Source organism: Canis lupus, chromosome X, assembly GCF_011100685.1.
Source record: "Canis lupus familiaris isolate Mischka breed German Shepherd chromosome X, alternate assembly UU_Cfam_GSD_1.0, whole genome shotgun sequence".
Lineage (NCBI taxonomy): Eukaryota > Metazoa > Chordata > Mammalia > Carnivora > Canidae > Canis > Canis lupus.
The window spans coordinates 105,031,665-105,055,655 of NC_049260.1; the positions used below are offsets into that span (position 1 = coordinate 105,031,665).

At 41.0% G+C, this 23,991-nt stretch overlaps 1 protein-coding gene across 3 annotated transcripts in view; it reads right to left on the reverse strand.

Moving 5' to 3' along the window:
* Window positions 1-23,991, reverse strand: part of GPC4 (glypican 4) — a 117,335-nt gene that overhangs the window by 11,769 nt on the left and 81,575 nt on the right. For all 3 annotated transcript variants that reach the window (XM_038588347.1, XM_038588346.1, XM_038588348.1), the window contains exon 3: window positions 10,291-10,682. In XM_038588347.1, the coding sequence (XP_038444275.1) occupies window positions 10,291-10,682 (392 nt within the window). The remainder of the gene's footprint in view (window positions 1-10,290; window positions 10,683-23,991) is intronic.

The window sequence follows — 23,991 nt, forward strand, 5'->3', positions numbered from 1 at the left end:
CCTCTGTAGAGAAACAAGACCTCGTATCTTTCTGTTTCTCTTAACAATGACATTGTCTCATGCACCCCTCCCTGGTGGCTAACCCAAGGTTCCTGACTTCTCCATTCTCTCTGCCCTGCCCTCTGCTTTGGGAGTCACTATCAGAGGATGAGTGCATTCCTCTCTATCGCTCCCAACCAGTTCTGCGCACACAAACTTTTGAAAGCAGATACTGGCACAGGGAACAGATGCTGGAATATGGGGCCATCTAGCAAGGTGCTTCACCTGCTCTGGAGTGTGACTTTGGATACTGCTTATCAACAGGACCCTCAAGAACAGGAATGAGGGGTTAGAACTGTCGGGAGGAAAACTTAACACCAATGGGCTCCTATCTGATGTGCACACACACCACTGCTTATCCCTATCAGAACTCTGGCCTGAAGGGGGCGGGAACCTCCAGCAAACAAGGTGGTAACAGAGTATGTCAGAGTCAACATTCCCTACCCAAGAATTAGGACTTCGCCACAGTTCTAACCAGGCCCAAATTAGTCCTTCTAACTGTGTTTTAATGTGCAGTGAAATCTTGGCTACCCAATACCCTGGGGGAGGGGCCAGTCTGGAGAGCTTGATTTTCTGGACAGCTAAAAGTTCGTTCTTCTAAAGTCATCGATAATTAGGACTTTAATACCTGTCTGCTCCACCCCCTCACTTTACAGATGAGAAAACAGGCCTGGCAAAAGGAGGAGGCTGGAGAATCTGAGGATCACAGAAGTCAGAGTTGCAAGGGGCCTTAGAGGTCACATCGTCCAGCTCTCACATTTAAGATATAAGAAAACCAAGGCCACACAGATGAACTGACTTGGTGACAGTCACCCTGCTATATCGGATTCTAGTACTGCACCTTATCAAACATCTCCCTGCCTTCTTCAACACAAGATGTGAAATTCTCATCTTACGCACACTTGATTTCCTCTTGACACTATACTTCAGTTCCATGTTGATGATACCACTAAATGGCTGTATCTCAGAAAGGTGAAGAGTTAGTGTGTAAATGACTGAGAAACCAAAGAACAGGCTGTGGCATTTGTTGAATATTATGCTTAAGAGGAAACCATGCCCTGGTATGGAAACATGTACAAAGCTCAAGTGTCAACAAATAGTTACTGAGCACCTATCTCATGTTGGGGATTATTCTGGAATGTACTTGTGATTAGGTAGCAAAGCAAGTAGGAATCTATGTTAGAATAGGGAACCTGTTCTTTTTTTTGGTATTTTTTTTAATTGGAGTTCGATTTGCCAACATATAGCACACCACCCAGTGCTCATCCCGTCAAGTGCCCCCCTCAGTGCCCGTCACCCAGGCAGGTGGGCAGGGGGTTGGGGTGACTGGGAACCTGTTCTATGAAGCACAAACACATTCCAAAATAGTATGGGCCTTTAGAAAATAAGCAAAAATCTAAAACGCAATAGTTATATTCAACAAATTTTTTCCCTCCAAAAAGACCTTCCCATTCGTTTTCTTAACTATTTGTGGTCCACTGTATTCTTCATTCCATTGTAAGTCAAATCTGTGATGCAGTAGACCTTGTAGTACAGTGCCCTAACACAGGGAGATGTCAGCTCAAGTTTAAAGACAGGGACCAAACAAGATGACACAGTTGAGTTTTATTAAAGGAAGATTAAGCTGAGTTTGGCAGACTTCTTCCATTTCATTCCCTGGCTAAGTACTGGCTCATGCTCTACATGTAACTGGTTGTCTAACTACTAATAATGATCACCAAAAAAAAAAAAAAAATCACCAAGGACTCAGCTTTAACATGCTATGTAATCACTAAACACCAGAACGGGGGCAGCCCGGGTGACTCAGTGGTTTAGCACCTGCCTTCGGCCCAGGGTGTGATCCTGGAGACCCAGGATCAAGTCCCACGTCGGGCTTCCTGCATGGAGCCTGCTTCTCCCTCTGCCTGTGTCTCTGCCTCTCTCTCTGTGTCTCTCAATAAATAAATTTTAAAAATCTTAAAAAAAAAACCCATCAGAATGGAGAAGAGAGATGGTAAAGTTCTAGAAGTAAACCACTATGGGGAAGAACCTGTGCCATACCCAGGCTAGGGGAAATTGAACAGTCTTTTGTCTCACAACCGCTATTTAGACCACTCTGCACAACTTCACATTATTCAGACCTGGGAAACAAAACTCTTGTGTGGGAATGAGGCCCTTGTACAGAGAAGGGTTGTTATTTTTTATGTTTATTTATTTGATAGAGAGAGAGAAAGAGAGAGAGAACACACAGAAGCAAGGAGGAAGGGCAGAGGGAGAGGGAGAAGCAGGCTCCCCGCTGAGCAGAGAGCCCAACACAGGGTTGTATCCTGGGACCCTTAGGATCAGGACTTGAGTTGAAGACAGATGCTTAACCAACTGAGCCACCCAGGAGCCCCTAGAGAAGGGTTTTAACACAGGAAAACGGAAAGAAACAGGGGCCCCCCTGCAATGTTCAGCCCCCCGAGAGGAAGTACCAATAAATATGACCATTCCTGAGGCCTTGGGTCCCCACCCTCATGGATCCAAACAAGCTCAGGATGGTGAACCCAAGGTGCCAAGGACCTCTCCCTTTTGACTCTGGAGTACTCGGTGGAGAAACAAAATGGTTGCCTATCTCTTGGAATCCTCAAGGGCTTCCTGCTGGCATTTTACTTATTTTGAATAGAAATTCAAGTTCATTCACATTCTACTCCCTTACTTTCTAGAGTACATTTACATGGGGACCCAAATCCAATGGATGGATCCTGTCACGTGGGGATTAACACAAGGGTTAACTTTACTCCAAGGCCACCTTTTAATCCTTAATTATATACTGATGCTCTATGGCACAGCATGCCAACTTAAAATATTCAACAATATTGTTCCTTTGGGTCACACTCTTGACCAAAATTTGAGGTTTTCCTATTGTTTAGAAGGGACTGCTGAGCCCCAATGCCAGAATCCTTGGGGCTGGGATAGGAATGGGAGTGGGAGTTGGGTGGTTTAGGGTTGCTTTGATAAAAGGCACATTTTTCAGACCTCCCTTAGAGATTCTTAAAACCATATTTAGAAACAGAGAAGGGAAAACTGGACACCCCTCCCTTCCCCCTTTGAACCACTAACATAAAGAATGGACCAATGATCTCAGGAGAAAATGCTTATTTAGCTTCTACGGTTTCATGATCATGAAGAGTCTTGATGTCAAAACAGAAAAGACACATATTCTGTTCAGTGTTGGAATTAGCTGTCTACTGGTCACTTTTATTGGTTTTTACTGATAGATAAGATACAGTTATAGAGTGCTTACTATGTGCCAGGCTCTCTTCTAAGTACTTTGCATGTATTAACTTATTTAAGCCTCCAAATAATCGTATGAGAGGAGTATTATCATTTCATTTCACAGATGAGAAAGGAGACATCAAAAGAGATTAAGGGACTCACACAAGATCTTCAAGGGAATAGCTAAGACCTGAATGTGCACATTTTGGTTCTAGAGCAGGTACACTCAACTTCCTTGTTGTGTATCAGAATGGCTTCTTTTGAGTAACAGAACAGTGAGGGAAACCTGAAGGGAGCACATGAAGCCAGTTCTTCTCCATAACGCCCCAGACCTAGCACAGCCTGTCTACACACAGTGAACATTAGGCTATGAGGTTGGCTGGTTTTCTGGTAAGAATTTGCAGTTTTCAAATTAAGTGACCAAATGAAATCATTTTTACATTGGAGGGCAAGTTAGGATTCATCCACACGGTGGGTATGCCTGACTAGACCTTTGGAGGAGATGACGTACTGCTTAATGACCAACAAAGACTTACTCAGCCAATGCTATATCCTCATAATGGGTCGAGACGCTACAAGGGTGAGGAAAAAATATATAAGCCACCTACCGGTCCCTGCCCACAAAGAATTCAAAAGCTCCAGTAAACACTGCTGCACAGAGAGAGAGAGAGAGAGAGAGAGAAAGAGCTCACTTAAACACTCCAAAAAATAATACACGTATTTTACCAAAGTTTTAACGGTTTCAAAGAATCGTAGCTAAATGTAGCAGAGATTATCGATTTCTACTAGGAAGTGGGAGGTTATGTAAGAAACATGTTTGACATTATCTAAGAATGAGGTGGTTTGACTTGTTTAGTTTTGGGAGACAGTATGGTAGAAAGGGGACATCGTCTGGACTCAATACTTCTATATATTCCCTTCAAATCAAAATCTGAGTTACTGACCCAGAATGAAGAAATATTAAACAGCCAATTTCCAAAACTTATAAAATCCTTCAAGACTGATCAAGGCCTTTTTAAATGTTGAAATGCCTTAGGATTTTAGGAGGCTGTCTGTGTTTCATGGTAAAAGTGGGACTTGGGGTGTGGGACGATGGAGAATCCTCATTACTCTTTTGTAAGATACTCATTCCTGCCACCCGATATATATTTGACATTGACATGTGCATGCCATTTCTGCTATAAAAAGCCTTTGCAGAGAAGTCCCCTTTTCTGCAAAGACTCTTTTAATATAGATTGAGACTTTTACTCAATAATCTGTGTTTTCCAAACACCACATTAAAAACTACTGCAAAGCAGCTGAAAAAAAGAAAACTGCTGGAGAAGAGCTCTTTGTGCAGCCTGGATTTCATTTTGGTAAATCCAAATGAGCCTTAAGCCACACTACAGTGATGGCAGTCAACATGCTGCACTGAAGTTAAAAACACATTTCCTTTTAGTTTATTCCAGTCCCTAACATACATTTGCTGCAACATTTTTTTGGTCTGCAAAGCCAATAGCACCAAACAAACAAAAAGGATGCAAAGCCAATAGCACCAAACAAACAAAAAAGACCTAGATTTTATCCGTTGCTTGGTAACATAAGCACCCAATAAAAATAAAGGGAAATATTTCCCAAAATTACGGTAAAAGAAAAAAAGAGATAGGGAACCCAAACATGCTGTGAGATGTGATGAGTTTATTCAACAATTTCCTAGGGTTTTTTTTTTTAAGATTTTATTTATTTGAAAGAGAGAGAAGGAGAGAAGGAGGGAGAAGTAGATCCCTCACCTAGCAGGGAGCCTGATGCAGGGCTCGATCCCAGGCCCAAGATCATGACCTGAGGCCAAGGCAGATGCTTAACCAACTGAGCCACCCAGGCACCCCCACAACTTCCTAGTTTTGGATTCACTGAACACACCCAAAGGAGGATGAGATGTTCCTATTACCCTCATAATAGGATTTTTAAGATCTAACAAAATATGCGGAACAAATCAGGGCCCACTAAGGAATATTTGTTGATATGCTGTAGATAAAACTAAAGCAGAGGGCTCAATTTTTGTCCTGAGAGCACGCCATCTCAAGTCCTTAACACTCCCCACTTCCTCCCCTACTTTCAGCTACAGCCCCACCGTTGCAATGCTAGTGTTTAAGGGTTGTGAGTGAAAACAAATTCAGGGTTGAATAGATCTCTACACCTAGCTTTTTAAAGGCTTTTTGTACAGACATTTACACAATTTCCATTTATAATGATTCAGGAAATGGCAAAATAATTTGTGCAGTACTCTTGCAGGTGTTGGGGCATTGTGAACACACAAAATCAAAGGGGGAGCAATGGAAATTATTCTCAAGGCAGGACAACCATTTAGATATCACAAGGGTAAGGCACGGATTTCTAATTATAGCCCCTGGAGTTTGGGGGGGCTGTAGACACAGTCCCATTATGTCAATGTTAATTGAAACCATGAGAATGCAAGTCTCTTTGGCAAAGGAGCTAGTCGTTTTCATGGTGCATGTTACCACTTGTGCACTTCTCAAAGACCACAACAGACTTCACCCTTCCAGGCAAAACTGCTGTTGGAGCAGGTAAATAGGAAAGGCATCATGAGCCATGACAAGTAAAAGAAGGAATAAGTACTACAGAGAGGTGTAGTGCCAGGGTGCTCTTGAACCATTTGTTACTAATTATAGGGACTTTTCTGAGTGGGAATTGTAAAGCTTAGTAAGCTGCCATCACTGGATGTCTGGGCCCAAAAATCTGAAGCAAGGCAAGTATACTTTGACTAAGAAGTGAGTTTCTCTAAGCTTACTGGTGCTAATGGCCTTTAAAAGGCTTAGTGATAATCAAATCATTGCTCAACATTTTAACTACAACCCTTGGGTTGCAAAAGGAAGATGGAAAAATAGGGCAGCCACTTACAAAGAGAAAGTGGGAACATGTTTAAGTATGCAGTAACTAGCTCCCGAGACCACAGTGCTTTTCATATTGGACTTTCAGAGACATCTTTGTAGATGGGGTGGGTGAGGTGACTTTTTAAAATTAGGATATATATTTTCTACTCGGAATGATCTTTCCTAATCCCAAGGTAATTAATTCTACAAGACACCAAATGAAGAAATGTCTATTTCCTGGGTTGCTCTATTTCTACCTGCAGACAACACTTGGACAGCAAGTGGCAGTGGTGGGAGCCCAAGTTGAAAAACAGTGCTTGGCCACCCAAATTGGTAGAGAAGCTTACTTATTTTATTAATCAAATGTAGATTTTTTTTTCTCAACATGTTCAATTTGAAATAAGGTTTTGATAGATCGTTTACTGTCTTTTCCATAGAACTATATCTTAAATTAATATCTTGGTTTATTTGGTAGCCATACTCCAAAAATGAATGTAATAAATGTTTTCTCAAATATCCAAGTATTCCTTGCATGCTTCTAAGTAGAAACATAATGATGAGAGATTTTTTTTGTGTTTTAACTACTTTAAAAATTGACTTGATGCCTGAGTATCTTACTATTGTTAATTTAGGTAACGTAACCCAACTCGGTTGAAGGGTTTAACTTCAAGTCAGTCCTTCCCTACTTAGGAAGCTCAGTAGGGAAGCAAAACATTATTAAAAAGTTTCCAATTACAAATTCAACTTTTAAAGTAGATATAAGAGGATTTTCAACTAAACAATTGACAAGTGATGTTTAGTTACAGTAAATTAAGCCCTATAGCTGGTATTCTCATATAACTAAGTATCTCTTACACAGATATGAAAAATTACAGTGAACATAGAACACAGATCAATTCTGAAGCAAATTTAGGGTTAAATTTAGAAAGGAACTTTCTTTTTTTTTTAAAGATTTATTTATTTATTCATTCAGAGAGAGCGAGAGAGAGGCAGAGACACAGGCAGAGGGAGAAGCAGGCTCCATGCAGAAAGCCCAATGCGGGACTTGATCCCGGGTCTCCAGGATCACACCCCGGGCTGCAGGCAGCGCTAAACCGCTGCACCACCGGGGCTGCCCAGAAAGGAACTTTCTCAAACAATTTACCAATACTAAGGTAACACAGAAAATCTCTTGCTTAAAAAAAATTCATACCAAAAGAAACACCAGAAATTGATTGCGACTCCTTTGAGTCACATATTCTTTATTGTATAGGTTAAGTGTGTTTGAATCTTCTATACAAAAGCCAACCTTATGGATTTCCCACCATGAATTTTAAGCACCAGGTCCAGAAGAAGAATGTGATACAGGGAAGCCACAACTGCTTCTTTCTCCCTACCCTGGTGGTGAGATGGGGTGCACAATGGCAAGCCTTCTAGCTCCTGACCTTCTTCTAATCTGCAATGAAGGGTCTAATCACTTTGTTTCATCTCTGCCTTCCACGGTGGGTTGGAGGTTCTGGAATCTCCAATCTCTAAGAGGGCTCCAATCTAGCCAAGTGAGGCTAACCAGACCTCTGCCAGCCTGGTCCCTCTCCCTAAGAAATGAAAGGGGTAATGGCTAATGTGAAGCAAACACTTTTCAGATGCTTGTAAAGGGCTTTCTACTTCTTGTCTTTCCTTTCACACCCACACGCGCTCGTTCAAAGCACACAGCAGCGCCTTTCCGCCTTTTCGGCTTAGGATGAACACAAGGACTTGTTGAAGAAGGGCAGATGTGTCAGGAGAGCTACAACATGAATAACTGCGAACTGGAGTAACTGTGCCTTGTTTTGGGACTGTGGCATGAGCATCTGCAAGACTCCTCATGGTTGCTCAGGCTGGCAGAAGTTCAGGAATCAGATTATTCCTTTAATTATAACCATTATCCCCCACTTGCTCCCTCATATGCCCTAACAAATGTTTGCAATTTACAAGGAGAATATCAGCAGGATGAGGAGTGAACCAATACATGCTGGGAAGAACTGTTCCCTGAAAGTGTATGGCCTGGAGATGAGAGCATACACACCTGTAATAATGAAGGCAATCAGCAAAGCCTCCTATCACCAAACCCTAGCATGAAATGTCCTAGAAACACCTAATTTTCATGGTATACGATTCTTCAGAATCTTTTCTTCACTGGGTGAATGTACATTTCCTCTCTAACTTGGGTAATCCATGAATCCTAGCCTGCTCAGGACAGCCCTGGCTGCGTTATTAAAAATTAGGAGCACATGTTGTCTGGTATGACTGGTAATAAGCACCCCTTGGTCTAGATAATAAGCATCCTGGTTTGGACAATAAATTCTTTGGTCACTTGAACTCTAAATGAACTCTGATAGGTGATCATATTGATATTCCAGTTGTTTGTATGGCTATTCAGTTTTCATTTTGACCACTCCCTTCTGTCCTCAAAACAACCAAATGATCCAAGTAGAAGCTGCTGCTGTCTTTATGTCTGCAGATTTTTTAGTAAATGGACAACAATTTGGCTTTTCCTTTGAGGGCAGAAATGTTACAGAACCAAGATCAGGGATCCCTGGGTGGCGCAGCGGTTTGGCGCCTGCCTTTGGCCCAGGGCGCGATCCTGGAGACCCGGGATCGAGTCCCACGTCGGGCTCCCGGTGCATGGAGCCTGCTTCTCCCTCTGCCTGTGTCTCTGCCTCTCTCTCTCTCTGTGACTATCATGAATAAATAAATAAAATCTTTAAAAAAAAAAAAAAAAAAGAACCAAGATCAGTCTTCCAAAGGTAACTTGCCCCAGATTATTGTTTCTTCATTGTTACTAAGTCATAGAAGAGTAGAGGTAGAAAGGCCTTCAAGAAGTCTTCAAATTTCATTTTTTTTCTGGGGAAGAAGGGAGTGAAGGAGCCATAAAACCTTTCCCCCACCTTGAAATCTTGCTCAAAATTATATTTTGAGGGGCACCTGGGTGGCAATTCAGTGTCTGATTCTTGATTCCAGGTCAGGTCATGATCTCAGGGTCATGAGATCGAGCCCTGCATTGGGGTCCTCACTCAGCACAAAGCATACTTGAGATTCTCTCTCTCTCCCTCTGCTCCTTCTCCCATGCTCATTTGCACACACATGCTTTCTCTCTCTTAAAATAAATAAAATCTTTAAAAAAAAAAACTTTGAAAAGTGAGAAAAGCAAAGATTCTCTAGTGCAGCCAGGAGGTAAAGACACAAATGCAGAGTCACTTACTAGAAGACTCCTCATACCTCCCTTGCTGAGAGGGAGACTCAAGGAGGCCCCTGAAACACATCCTTATCTTGTTTCAAAGGACATAGTCCAATTCCTTTAATGAACAAATGAGGAAAATGTGCCTCATTTCATATACTCTTGCCTATATATTACAATTTCATTCTCTTTTGGTAATCCTGTAAACAAAGCCGTAAGTCAAGAGCAGGTGCCCCACACTGTCATAAAAAGCCTCTAAAGAGCTCTGAGTATGCCTTCAAATAAGGAAACAACACATCCTAATGCATGTTAAATACTGCTCTAGACCGTAACTAGTTAAGCCTAATCCTAGTCACTCAAAGCAACCAATGATGGAGCCTGTCTCTTTCTTTCCCTGGAGGAGAAGTAAAATGGGGGCTGAAAACAATATGGCAATATTAAACCCATTTTGAAAATTAAGGTTCCCAAGTGAACATACATCCTGCTTCTAAGAAAAGCTACCAAAGAAACCACTGGAAAGAATGACGTTATAAGATGATAGTCATCACAGCACGGTCTCTAACTATATGGTGTATCTCCATCAGAACAAAGTGTATGAGGGAAAAGGCTAAGAGAAAGAAGAGAGCACAGAAGAAAATGGTTATCAAGCCAGTGGAATTCTACTGATTTTCTACCTCCCAAACTTTCTTTTTATTTACTTATTGCGGGGGTGGGAGCATGAGCGAGCCAGCACACAAGTGGGACGGGCAGAGGGAGAGAGAGAACCCTAAGCAGACTCCATACTGAGCTTGGAGCCTGACGTGGGGCTCAAACTCTTGACCCTGAGATCATGACTTGAGCTGGAACCAGGAGTCAGACGCTTAACTTACTGTGGCCCCCAGGTGCCCCCCAAAACCTTCTTTTAAAATGAAACAACATAAAACAACACAGGATGCAAACAGCACTTACCACAGAGACTTTGCTCACTACGTCTCTTGCAACCGCTAAGCCTTGAGCAAAAGTACGGGCTGCTACAAATGCACGAGTAACCTGCAGCTTCAGTTTCCGAGGGACGTCTCCGAAGGGCTTCAGCTGCTCGGTGTACTTGCTCACACATTCCAGATACTCATCTGTAAAGTGGTACTGGGAGTTCACCAAGCGGAACATCCGCTCCAAAAGGCGAGCCCAGAAGTCACTTAGCATTTCTTCCAGGTTCACACTTCCTGCCACGTAGTAGCGCTTCAGCTCCCCAAAGAGATCTTTGAACAGTTCAGAATTTTGCATGTATAGGCGGCCGTAGGTCTTCACAAACATATCATTCAGAGATTTCTCTGCATTTTCCAGTAGTTCTTTGAAGAATTCTAAAAACAAAACAAAAAAGAAAACAAGGATTTTCAGTAATTAACAGTGTTTTTCAGGTCAATTTAAAAACTGGGGAAAAAATGACAAAATGAAACTGGAAAACATGTTCACAGATGAGGTGGATTTCTTTTGGGGGGTGCAGATGTAGCACAACTGATCATTTATCAATGAAAGTAAATCAAGGTCACAAGTCACAAAGTCACTTACTTGTATCTACATCTAAGATACGGGGAAAAATGATATCTTGGACCAACAACTTCTCAGGAGTCAATATAAAACGTACACACACACTTCTCTCATTCAGTCACAAGGTAAATAAAGAACCAGATAAAAATGGGTACATGAAATCTAAAACATGAGGTTTGCCAGAACTTTCTACTACAAGAATCTAAACCAAAGCTAACTATGCCTTGTAAAGGCAATCTGACACCAGGACAGGTATTTTCAAAACACCTTGTTTTACTTGGACACAATTTTTTTTTCTTTTCTCCTTACATCTACATGACATGCAAGAACACTGCCTGAGGGGGATGCCTGGGTGGCTCAGCAGTTTAGTGCCTGCCGTTGGCCCAGGGCAAGATCCTGGAGTCCCAGGATGCGTCCCTGCATGGGCTCCCTGCATAGAGCCTGCTTCTCCCTCTGCCTGTGTCTCTGCCTCTCTCTCTCTCTCAATCTCATAAATAAATAAATAAACAAACAAACAAATAAAATCTTAAAAAAAAAGAACACTGCCTGGGAAATGCTGGAGGCCAAGAAACATAATGAAATACTCCAAAAGCTAGCACTCAGGTTTTCTGAAAATGGGTCCTCAGATGTTTCCCATGGCATTAGTACAAATTGGGGTATCCAAGTTAACCCTGGGTTCTTAAAGAGTTCATATGGCAACATCATGAGATTCTGTGGGGGGAGGGTGGGAGGAGGGAGAGAGACATGCAATGCCTAGCAGACTCAATTACAGATTTGGTAGATTTACAGGACAGCAGGGAAAATAACTTGAGAAAAATACATTAAGAATACCTGGTTATTCCAGGTATACTTTTTGGCTTGAGTGTTAAGAGATTTTAATCTCTTAAGTACAAAGGGCAAATTAGTTTCTCCTGAAGCTTTTCCTAGGCAGTTCAAAGAAGAAAAAAGTTAGTGGTGTATCTATAACAATAATTCTTAAAGAATCTATGGCTGGTATAAAAATAAACACTTCATGATATCAAGTTTACAAGCAGGAAATGTAATAAATACCAAAGCAAAATATAAGGACCACATCAATTAAGAAAGTGCCTCCAAATGAACATGGAGCAGAAAAGAAAATCTGGTGCCTCCTTTGAAGCCAGAACATTAGCAATCTTCTCAAAATGCAATAGCCCAACAAAGCCATTATCTTCTCATACTGGGTGGGCAAATCAGAGGCTGAGAACTACTTCCAAATAGTTTCTCAAATCAAAACAAAACAAAACAAACAACAACAACAAAAAAACAAATAGTTTATCAAAACCTGCATTGGAAACACTGAAGCCTTTTGGAGGGGATGTGTGTGACTTTGTTTACTTCCAAGAGATACCTATGCCTCTGCTCATCACCACATGGGGGCTTGAGCCTCAAAGTCCACGGTCTTCTGGGTTTCAGCTTTTCAAACTGTGTGTGTTTTGTTCATGGGGTATTTTTGTGGGGAGAGGGGCTCTTTCCTTTTCCTTTGGTTGAGTTTCGCTTTTTATTTCCTGGGTGCTCTTCAAAGAGACAAAGGGAAATGGATTCCCTCTGAAGAGCTAAAAAGAAAGGGTAGTGCACAAGTCAACCTCTCACCTCCATTCCAAGCGCATTGCCTGGTATTTTTTACAGAAGTTTTCTGCCTGGAAGACCACTGGAAAGTACGCAAGGAGCTAGAGAACCATAGGAAAAACGTTACTCAAATCAGATACCTGAGAGGCCTCTAATTCTCTCCAAAATCCCAAGTGATTCTCAAGTGTGGTCCCACGACAGGCAAACATCAACACCATGTTACCACATCACCAGGGCACTTGTTAGAAATGCAAGTTCCTGGGCCCCACCCTAAACCCACTGGATCAGAGATTCTGGGCATGGATCCTAGCCATCTGCAACTCTGTTTACCCTAATGTTTGAGAACCACCACTCTAGCCAAGGAAATGTGTCTCATTTCACCCCTCAATAGCAATCAACACCAGCTCAAGGCTGTGCTAAATACGAAGCATATAGGTTAAACGTTTTAATTAGAATGTCTTTCCAATGAGCTGGTTTTTTTCCCATTTTTTCCCTCACATTCCTGGGTGTGATTTATCATGTTTTGGTGGGGATAAATTTTCTTGTGTGGAAGTCTCTCAACTAAGTGTCCAGATGCAGGCAGCACTTTTCTAGAATTCAAAGCCAGAGAGTCTTGGGGTAAGAAGAGACCTGGAAATGCCATCAGGTCCACTTCCAGTGCCTTGCTTGAATCCCTAGCACCCTGGCCAAGTGCTGCTGGTTTATCAGGTATATAATAAACAAGGGAAGCTGAGTTGTATTAGTATGGGTCCAGTGGGTTACACACATAGCTCTCACATGCTGGGAAACTGAAGCCTGGTCATTGAGATCAGTATGCAAGCCTTGTGTCAATCCAGTGCTATGAGTATTTCACGATCCAAAAGAGAAGATTCCAAAGGCAACCACAGGTCCTTCCCTCACATTGGATTTTTATTATATTGCTCATAAAATTGGCACACATCATTTAGTGTAGAAGTAGGTTGTTGGAAATTATTAGACTTGTGCTTTGATGACTCATTTAATAAGTAACTGAATATTCACTTGTATTTCTAGTGAATGGCACCTTAGTTGTACAGATTTTATGGGTGGAGGCAGAGTGGCATTTCAGAGGTGTTTGAATTTAAAAACATCTATACAATGTCAGAATTCATTGTTTAGGCTTCTAAGTGTTCCAAGTCAAAGAAATGCTAAGACACTAAACATTTTATGGGAAAAAAAAATAAAAGTCGCAGACTTCCTCATTCAGATCAAGAACCTATGGGTTGGTGTCCCTGTATAATGTAGCTGCTCTGGAGCATAAGAGAAACAATCTAATTAAGAGGAGAACTGATTTCAAACCAGCATGCCCTCTGTCCAATACCACCATGGACCTTACTTTGTTTCCTAGGACTCAAATTCTGTCTAGGAAGGGTGTGTGTGTGTGTGTGTGTGTGTGTGTGTGTGTACCTGTGCTGTGTGTGATGTTAATTTAAACTTTAAGAAATCAGTTTGGCGCTCCATACATACTAAATTCTAATTCCTTTCATTGTTCAGAAAATGGATTTTCTTTCTGACACTCTTTTAAAGACTCTTTAGTATGGCCATATAAGTTGCAAATATAAAGATTGTTTGAGTGGGCTATACACAGAAATTCTACAAAATTGATGTATAACAAGTTAAAATCTGATAATTTAATCCTTCTTAATGGATATGCAATTTGACAGTTATGTACTGAGTGGCTATTATGGGCTCAAATCAAAGCACAGGTTTAGCACACGTCTTAACCTTCTCGCCCAATCAGACTATAATCAACATTTCCAATAAGACAAATTTCCTTCATCCAATTCACCTTTACTATACCACCAACCCTCCGCACATGGTTTTATGTGCACCAGAGATTTTTAAAGCATCTATAAAATCCTTAATCTTTCATTTCATATAGAAAGTTTTAAAGTATTCATCTCTTTCACCTATGGAAGTTAATGGAACAAAAGTCAAGGGATTCAAAAGACCTAAACTCCCTCCTCTTTAGACTTATTCTTACTGACTCTGTTAAATGGGACTCTTCAACCTATGCCTTTTGCCTCAGAGACCTTATAAGGATGATGGACATAACTTAAATTCTAAAAGTCACTTCAATTAGGTCCAATATCAGCCAAAGCATAATAATTTGCTATAAGGAGAAAAAACGGGGGCTTTTACACCTGCCCCTCCTACAAACTAGTAGCTTTCCTATGTTCGTGTATAACTCTTGTGCATCCCCAGTCCTCCTTTTATTCCTAGGACACCTCCTTCTACAATGAGGAATAGAGCAAAATTAGACATTTGAGTCCTGGTCCACGGCCATTAATGGCAACTTCATTAATCACTGTAATGTTCATCTTCACTTTCTCCTCCATTATTCAGAATTCAGGATCAGGATCAGATCTTAATTGCTGAAGAACAACTGTACAGGCCGGAGATACCTAGCAATCATTCCTTCTTAATTATTATACCTGAAGCCAATTATAAGATACTCAGTGGTGAAGAGAGGACCAACCAGCACGGTATAACCCAGGATTCCGCAACGATCAGAAGCTCCGTTAATTGGAAATTAGATCTCCCTTGTGGCAACAACTTCTATTCGTGGAAAATGGTGGGAAGGGAATCTGTTTCAAGGGATGCTACCAGTGTCTGAAAGACAGAGTCAATGAGGTGATGGTTTAAAAGCATTTAAAATATGGTATCTGTGATCATGGTTTATTTCTCCTTCAGCTTGCAGTTCGGAGGCTTGAGTGATTATGTTCTAAGGATCAAGCAACTGCTACTCCCAGGGCTCATGGATGAGCACTTAACATAGGGGTGGAAACAGAAACTAACATGATACATCTCTAAACCAGTGTGACACAGTGGGGAAACCATGGGATCTCTCACTTACGAACTGTGTGACTTCAGATGGATGAAAGATCTAACCTGATTTTCTGTGGCCTCATCCATAACATGACACTGTTACTACTCACCTTAGATGAATAATGCCCAGCACACCAAAGACGCTCAACAAATGGACACTACTTGTAATAGGTAGTGTTCTTATTGTCACCTTTAGGGTTTCTTCCTATCTACAATCACCTTAAAAGTCTCTTGATGCTTGTTTTTATCTCTCCTAGCAGAGTCAAATATTATCCAGCTCAGGAAGCCATTAAGCCAAAGTTGCTGGAGATCAGTTAAGGAGACTCAAGGCCTTATAATACTGGGAGCGATTTAGTCAAAGGAAATGCTTAACGGCTCTGGCTCCCAATGCTGTGCAATGTCCCAGACATCTACATGGGTGGGAGGGACCATTGAGAGAAAGAAACCAAAGAGAGAAACCTCAACGCATGGAAGAGGTTTTATATCAGAAGAGAGTATCACACACTTCATGCAAAGATAAAACACAGATCATGGTAAAGGATTAAGCAAAGAATCGGTGAAAGGAAAACTGAGAAGGAAGTGGCAGGACAATCACCACCCACCCCTCCCCACACATTTCATCTGCCAGAAGTCAGCTCAGAACAAGGGCTGAGCTAGGGGACTGAGTACTTCCCAGCTCTAAATGCGAATTATTCTTAATATCAATAATACCAGTTGAACATGGGAAAAACTAAAATGAGATGACTCCTTTTCCATATAAACAGTTTCTACTCAAATATCCTGTCTTTTAAAAAGAATGAAGAAGAACATCATTTCTTCTCTCCCCAGCCACTTGTCCTGCATCAAATAAACATTCAAAATTCTTGAAACAGTTCAAAAGGCCCCCAGTTCTGCTATTAAACACCATTAATTACTCCATTATAAACAATTGGCTGGCTATTGATTAATGAGCTAGAAAACATTCTAGAACTAACCCACGACCTTAAGAGATTGGAAGTCCTTTCTTTTCAATCCACTTGGCTGTGTGCTATAAATTACCACCTTGTGTTTATAGTATTAGGAAACTGCCTTTTATGTTGAAGGATTAATTTCCTCTTTACTGTAAAGACTGTACTTCACAGCCCTGGCATGGTGTGTGAACATTAAGTTACCACCTTGACAAAATTCCTGAGAAAAGAAGCCTCCTTGAAAGTGCTACAAATCATACTTTTCACACTGTTAAGAAAACTCAAAGAGTTATATTCACCCATTCATCCAAGAGCATGCATTTAATCAAGAACAGCGAGAATAAGCCATCGATGAATGTAAGAGAAAAAGGAAATTAAACGAACATCTTACTGACTGAAACGAAACTGAAACTTTGGTCTCTGAAGATCTCTTCCCTCTGTCTTGCTTTTTCGATAAAGTCTATTTAAGTTTTCAGCAGGCATTTTCCTCTATCTTGGCAAAATCTTACTCCTCAAAAGTACCTGCTAGGGCATGGTGTACTAAAAGGACACACACTCGATTAATGTTCATCGACCGATAGCACATCAACAGACCTCCCCTAGGATGACAGGACAATTGCCAATCACAGCAAGGGCTGTGAACATACGAAAAGGTGCTAGGGATCCTACCAAAATAGGCACAACCCTTTTTCTGCAAGGTTCATTTTCGTAGTTAATCCATTTTGAATGCTAAAGCTCCTTGTGTTCTCTCTCATGGCTCCCATCTCATGCTATTGTAGCCAGAGACATGGCTAAATACTCTAAGTCTTCCACTGGACACCATTCCTTCCACAGGAAGAGGGCACCTGGCTCCAGCTAGCCAATTCCCTTTAACACACCTATGCCTTCTCATTCCAGTGCCTGAAGAAGGCTGAGGGGATGGTTTAAGCAAGCCAGGAGGCTGGAGCAGCCATCCCAAGTGTTCCATATAATAACTCTATGTGGTTCTATTCTGTGGCCTCATAAACAAACCTTATAATACAGTTTAGGTGCTCATGACTTAGTGGCAAGAGAAAAATCAGGACATAAAGTATCAATAATCTGTTAAGACTCAAATTTGCATCTACATGCACAAAAAAGATAAGGCAAATATGATGCTGATGTAAATACAATGGGTGTCGGGCAGCCCAGGTGGCTCAGCGGTTTGGTACTGCCTTCAGCCCAGGGCCTGATCCTGGAGACCCAGGATTGAGTCCCACGTTGGGCTCCCTGCATGGAGCCTGCTTCTCCCTCTGCCTGGGTCTCTGCCTCTCTCTCTCTCTCTGTCTCTCTCATGAATAAATAAATAAAATCTTAAAAAAATACAACGGGTGTCAGGGACATAGGGTAATTATTTTTCAGTAGGTGTTTCTCACTTTTGTCCACCCAAATTTTTCAGTAACATTTATAACCAGAAAAATACTATACCTTCATTGTACTCAAAAAGTACTTTATTTCCCTTTATTCTATTCATTTAACTTAATCGCTGAAAGTTTCCATGCATTTTTCTACTGTCTACAAATGGTCTACAGTGACCACTGTGATACTTTTTTGGGGGGAACCCCAAATATTTTCTTAAAACACCACCAAAACAGTTATGTTTTTCATAAAAAATACAATTTCTTTTCCTATCAAGTATCCCTTTTCAAGCTATAGCAATCTAAAAAGTATGGAGAGATATGAAGAAAATAGAACCAAATTGTCGATTACCCCATCACTAAAAGACAGCCACAACAACAGTTTATCAAATTCCCTATGTTTTTCCTATGAAGATATGTATTGTTACAGGCTTAAGATCATACCGTATCTGTACCTGTTCTCAGGTAACACCGTACAGTTTTAGCATTTCCTATGGGTATGAGATTCTTTGGTAACACCATTTATAACAACTGCATATATATGACACCATATGCACAGACCGGGATCATTATGAGACATTTAAGACCGATTTCCTATTTTTCATTATTGTAAATAATGCTGTGATGGACACCCCTGAATATAAACCTGTATACAGATCTTTCTTTCCTTGAGATAAATACCTGAAAGCAGAATTACTAAATCAAAGGCTATGAGAGTGTCTTTCAAAATTTCTGACCCACTGAACTCCAGGAAAGGTTGTGCCCATGTAGTGCTCTCCCTGAGGCATATTTATTACAACAGTTTCAATTGCTTTGCTAATTCTTTCAAGGAGAAGCAGGTGGAGAAAGGCCTGGCCTGGCTGGAGAATTCTCCCTGTCAATCAGTGGAGACGCAGTGCAGGATCGAATATGCCCTTTTCTTTGCCTGGATGGACAGATACACGGAAAGAGGGTGGGCAGAGAGAAACAACAGCTTTCTGGACTCACGGGCTCAAAGTGCAACGAACCAACAAAATAGATAAAAGCAGTTCAGTCGAAGCTCTTCCACTGACTCACTTGCTGCTTCTTGCTGATGCCACTACTTCTTAAGAAGTCAAAGCTAACAGCAGAGGCCCACAGAGCCAAGTACCGGGGGCTCTGGGCTCCCTGGAAGTTGCACAAGCATTCTCAATCCGCAGAGATAGCCAATGCTAGAGCCACAATTGGTCACACTTCAGATAACAACTCAAAAGGCAGAAAACCTTTGTCAATACAGAAATGGGTGTGTTTTGTCTGAGCTCTTGATTTGATTACAGTAAGCTGCCAGTGGCTCTTTTTCACCAAGTTTCACAGAGATTATAAAGCAGTTAGCAAAATGTCTGGCCTTCTAGTCCCCTTCACATGGAAGGAAAAGAAAACAGAATTATAAAGAAAAGAGTAGTAGTGTCTTCTAAGGAAATCAAAGACCATTAGCATTATGATCTAGAAAGAGCGCTGCATTTGCAGGATGGCGAGAAGGCCTCATGTCTTTCTTTGTAGTTCTGTAGTTACTCAGCCTATGAAATGTTGTCCACTGCACTACAGCAGAGGTTTTAAAAAAGCAATGCATTTTTTTAATGTCTGAATGTATCAAATCTAAGGTGAGGATTAAAAAGCAACCCTAGGACATATGTAGGTTATACCCTTCTATGACACATTTATTTGGAGGATTTTTTTTTTTGACATAAAAAACTCCCCAGGGGTCTTTAGGGGGTCTTCAGTAAGTCAGTCAATATGGACACGCAAAGGACAAGAATAAAACCATGTAGTTGAAAAAACAGTGAAGGTCAGAGGTATTTGCCTTTTAAAGTGAGTAGCCAGCTTCCTCCCACTGAGGTCACTGTGTTCATGGGCCTGCGAATTCTAATGCCGTCAACTCCCTGCACCTCCACACTGGTTTCTCAACCGGCCTAATGAAGGGATGGCCAGTGTGAACTCTGGGAAACTTCCAGTCAGTGATTAAAACACAGATTTGGCAAAATCTTCAGAGTGCGAAACGTCCTGCCTTCGTGAAATGATAGAAAACAAGGGGGCTGAGGGCTTCAGGGAAGGGTGGCCACTTTGATTTACACTTGGCCTGTGCAGATAGATGGGACAGACAATTATTTCTTTTATGTGCGTTTTAAGCTAATTCAGAAAATTTCTACTATTCTTTGAGTTAACAAGCCTCAGGCTCATGGGAGGGTTTTCAAAGACCTGGGGAAAGTAGTGGAGTTAAGAAATGATAGCAGGAAAATAGAGGGTACCAGACAGGCGGCTAATTAACATCTTGTAAGACCTTTCACTAAAGCAGCTGGTCTAGTCACATGTTTAGAAGATTCACAGAATTTTTAGAATTGAAAGGGTCTTTAGAGAGCATCTAGCTCAACCCCTTCATTTTATGGATGGGAAAACTGAGACCCAGTTAATTGCCCCAGGTCACAGTGGGTTCACAGCAGAATCAGGCTGACAATTCAGTGTGCTCTGCCTCCCGAAGTTACTACATTTGCTCCCTACACTGATGAATTAACAGAGTTTTTGCAGTGGACTAGCATCAAGACAACATCTCTATTTCCTTAAGATTTAACATGCAAACTATTTGATTTTGGAAGTTAAGCAAAAATAAATTTTCGAACTTGTTACATCGGTTTTACTATGTGATTCAGAGATATATTTAACATGGCAGCTCTAATCTTCTTAATCTATTTGGGTTGTTTGATTGAACTATGCTTCTTTTAAAAACAACTAGTCTCTCACAAAACATGACATTTTGGGGTGGGCCTTTATGTTGTGGTCCCTAAACACGGATTATGCCCCACTTCTATTATTTCTATTCCTTTGCCTGGCAATTCTTTCAAAGCCCCCTGAACTGAGCATCTGATTAGCATATTCATGAGATAACCGATTCAGCTATGTTAATTAGCAGTTCTACTTCAAAAAAAAATTTTTTTTTTTCCCAGAACTCACCAAGAGGGGGAGCAGCTAGCTCTGCCACTATCACTTTCTAGCTCCAGGTCTCTAGCCTAGGATAGTACATTTGTACATTTCTGGTACAGATCCTCAGTTAAAGAATGGGCAAGAGAGATTACAGTGTAGAAAAAAAAGAGGTGAGACCTTAAACTCAGACGTACAAGTTTAAAAATGAGAATCCTGAGAATTTTGGTGTGGAGGGGTAGTGCCTAAGTAAGTATACTTAATGTACTTTCTCCAGGTCTGTGAATACACACATGTACACAGTTTACAACTTTAAAAAAATGGGTTTACAGACTTTATAATCTCTTTAGATGGCAAATAATAAAAAATTAAACATGTAGAACGAAAAGCCTTTAAAGATAAGGGAATTGGCTCCGAAACACCAGGACTGGCATTTGAACTCTGGAGCTCCCTGAGGAAGAATGATAGAAAACCTGAGGCAATGGGATGATTTCTAGTTAATGAAGGCTGACCCCCTAAAAGCCTACAACCTTATTTTTGTTGAAAAGTTTATAACTTTAATAAGCAGGGTACCTGGGTAGCTCAGTTAGTTAAGCATTTACCTTCGGCTTGGGTCATGATCCCGGGATAGGGCCCCCGTGTGTGTGTGTGTGTGTGTGTGTGTGTGTGTGTGTGTGTGTGTGTAGATCCCTTGCTTGTGGAGGGGGGGGGTCTGCTTCCCCCCCCCCCCGCCCCTGCCCCTCTGCTCATGAGCTTGTGGAAGAGGACACATGCACATGCCTTCTCTCTCAAATAAATAAATAAATAATCTCAAACAAAAAGTTTATAACAAATTAACTGTTCCAGCCTTAGAAAGAAGTGTTATCTCAGAAACAGGAGTAAAGTTCTGATGGTAGAGGACCCTGGGCTCAGGGTCACCACTTTAAATTTACACTGTAAGCTTGGAGATGGCAAAAGAGGCTCTTTTGAAATTGCCTGACCTTATAGGTTCCCATGTGTCCCTCTGTTATTTCCTCAGGATTTGTCGTCAGCCTTTTTCCTGCCACCTTGAACACTCCATCATGGTTCTTCAGCTGCCATCTTATTGCTCTGCCCAATCTCTTCCCTTCCATTCACATCAATAGCCTCAGGCTTGGACAATTCTTTGACCAAAGCACCCTGCCACCCTTGGATTACGGAGCATCAAGACAGCCCCTAAACAATTTCACTCAACATCCTCTTTAGGCCTGAGGCACATTGGTGGGTCCTAACGGCCATCCTTAAAAATCAGTCAACAAATGCAGTACCCACTTGAGGATTATGGTTTATTGGATACCAGTCAACTGAAGTTTTAACCATACAAACACATTTAATTATCTCAGAAAACCTAGCTTGGAGGAAATAGGCAACGTATCCCAGAGGTCTGTTCTGATCTCCAGACCAAACACATTTAAGCTACTACTCCTTCAAAAGAAATGTAATCTGTATTAAAAAAAAAGAAAGAAAGAAATGTAATCTGTGCTCACTACCTTTGTTGTCTATGCCATATTTTAATTTGAAGTCAGAAGAAATAAACGAAAGCTTCATAATCATTTTTCAAGACCAGTTTTGAAACTGATAAAGAAACAATGTTAACACATTTATTGAATGTGAAACCTGGTAGGGAAGGGCCAGAGAATCGGTTTTTCCATCCTTTTTAAAAAAACATATGTTAACACTTACTGATAGTGTTTCTCTGTATGGCTTTTTAAAAACTACACGCTGGAATCATACGAGTAATGCTATAAAACCATGGGGAGTGGGAAGGGGAAAGAATAGCTAAAGCAGCAGGCCTGCAGGCAAGAGACGTCACTAATGTCTGTGGGCTCCGTACCAGGAGGAGACCCGTCTAACAGGAAATGGGGTGACTTGGAGGTGGCAGAACCTGAAAACAGCTTTGTCTCCACTCCATCATGCTACCAACAGGCTAGCCATTTGTAAAGAGCAGGACTTTTTCCTCCTACATGCCCTTATTAAACCCCAAGGGGTTGTTTTCATGTGTTAGCATCTCAAGTTTTCTAAGATGGCCATCTAATTGTCTAAGTATCCTCTTCAAAGTCAAAGAAAATGCTGAGGTTACTGTCTTGAATAAGAAATGCCAGTCAAGCGAATACCAGTCTTTTCAATGATTAAACTAAGAGTTTAGTGACCAAGAGAAACAGAGGTGGCCTAATGATGTCTTTTGGCAATAACACCCATCTTCGAGGGATGTTACCATGTTGTTAAGTACTCTTTATAGTTACAGCATGTGTTATGGGGTGGGGGTATAGACTAATAGACAGGATATACAGACATATAAAACATTTTCATCCACCCAGGAGAAGGAGGAGATAAATTCAAGATTGAATACAATATTGCATAGTAACTGGTGGTAAAATGGGTATGATAAATGACATGCTACATAGAGAGAACTTTAGTTCAACTACATTACAAATTAAATATGCTTTCATGGTCTAGCCTGGGAACCGAACACTTATTAAATTGGTTCTAAGTTTCAAATAACAAATCTCAAAAGCCAACATTTGAAATACAACCTGTTCTTTAGCTGGGGACTGCCTTATCAGCTATATAAATCTAATTTAGTCCAACTTCTCACCATGGTAACAAGCCCTTTGCAGAAATACTCAAAGACATTTCACATCTCGAAAATTTGCCTTGTACTTCACCACCACACATAATGTCAGGAAAAGCATGCTTCAAAGGTACTATGTAATTAGAATGGCCTTTAAAACAGGCACAAAGGAAATAATTCCTATTAAAATTAAATCTACTTCATAACACTCTTCAAACTGAGTGAAGAGCAACAGAGAAGAGAATCCTGAGGTGTTTGGAACCCAGACTCTAAAAGTCTGTTATCTGTAACATTGCCTCAGGTATGATTGAAGTGCTTCTCATTTGGCTTATCTTGGCCATTTCTTCACTATTAAAAGAAAGCGTTCATATGAGAATTCCTGTTTGGCGCAGGGGACTGAAATGGGTTGGGTCATGGCTTTACATGGATAGACTAAGCCAAGGTACTAGCTAAGGGATGAAACCCAGCTTAACGACAATTATAAATACAGGAGCTACTTCTGGGTCCCTGCTGCATGCAAACTCAAGAGCTGAATTTTAATCCTATCCATGTTCTACAGGGCTCCTAGGAATTCTGGTTGTCTCTGGGGAATCCAGTTTGAAATTTAATTTGAAGTCCAGCATCTGCAGAATCTCTATGCTTATTCTGTTTTCAGATGCCTGCTTTTTATTAGGGAGATTTTTTTTCCCCCAGTAACTTGCGTCAACAACACTATTTTGTGTTCACCCAAGAAAATAAATGAAAGCCTTTAAATTAAACTACTTAAATCTCTTTTTTGGCTCCTTGTGACCAGATTTCCATAATGCCTACCATACAGATTCTACTGTATCCAGAAGGATCCTAG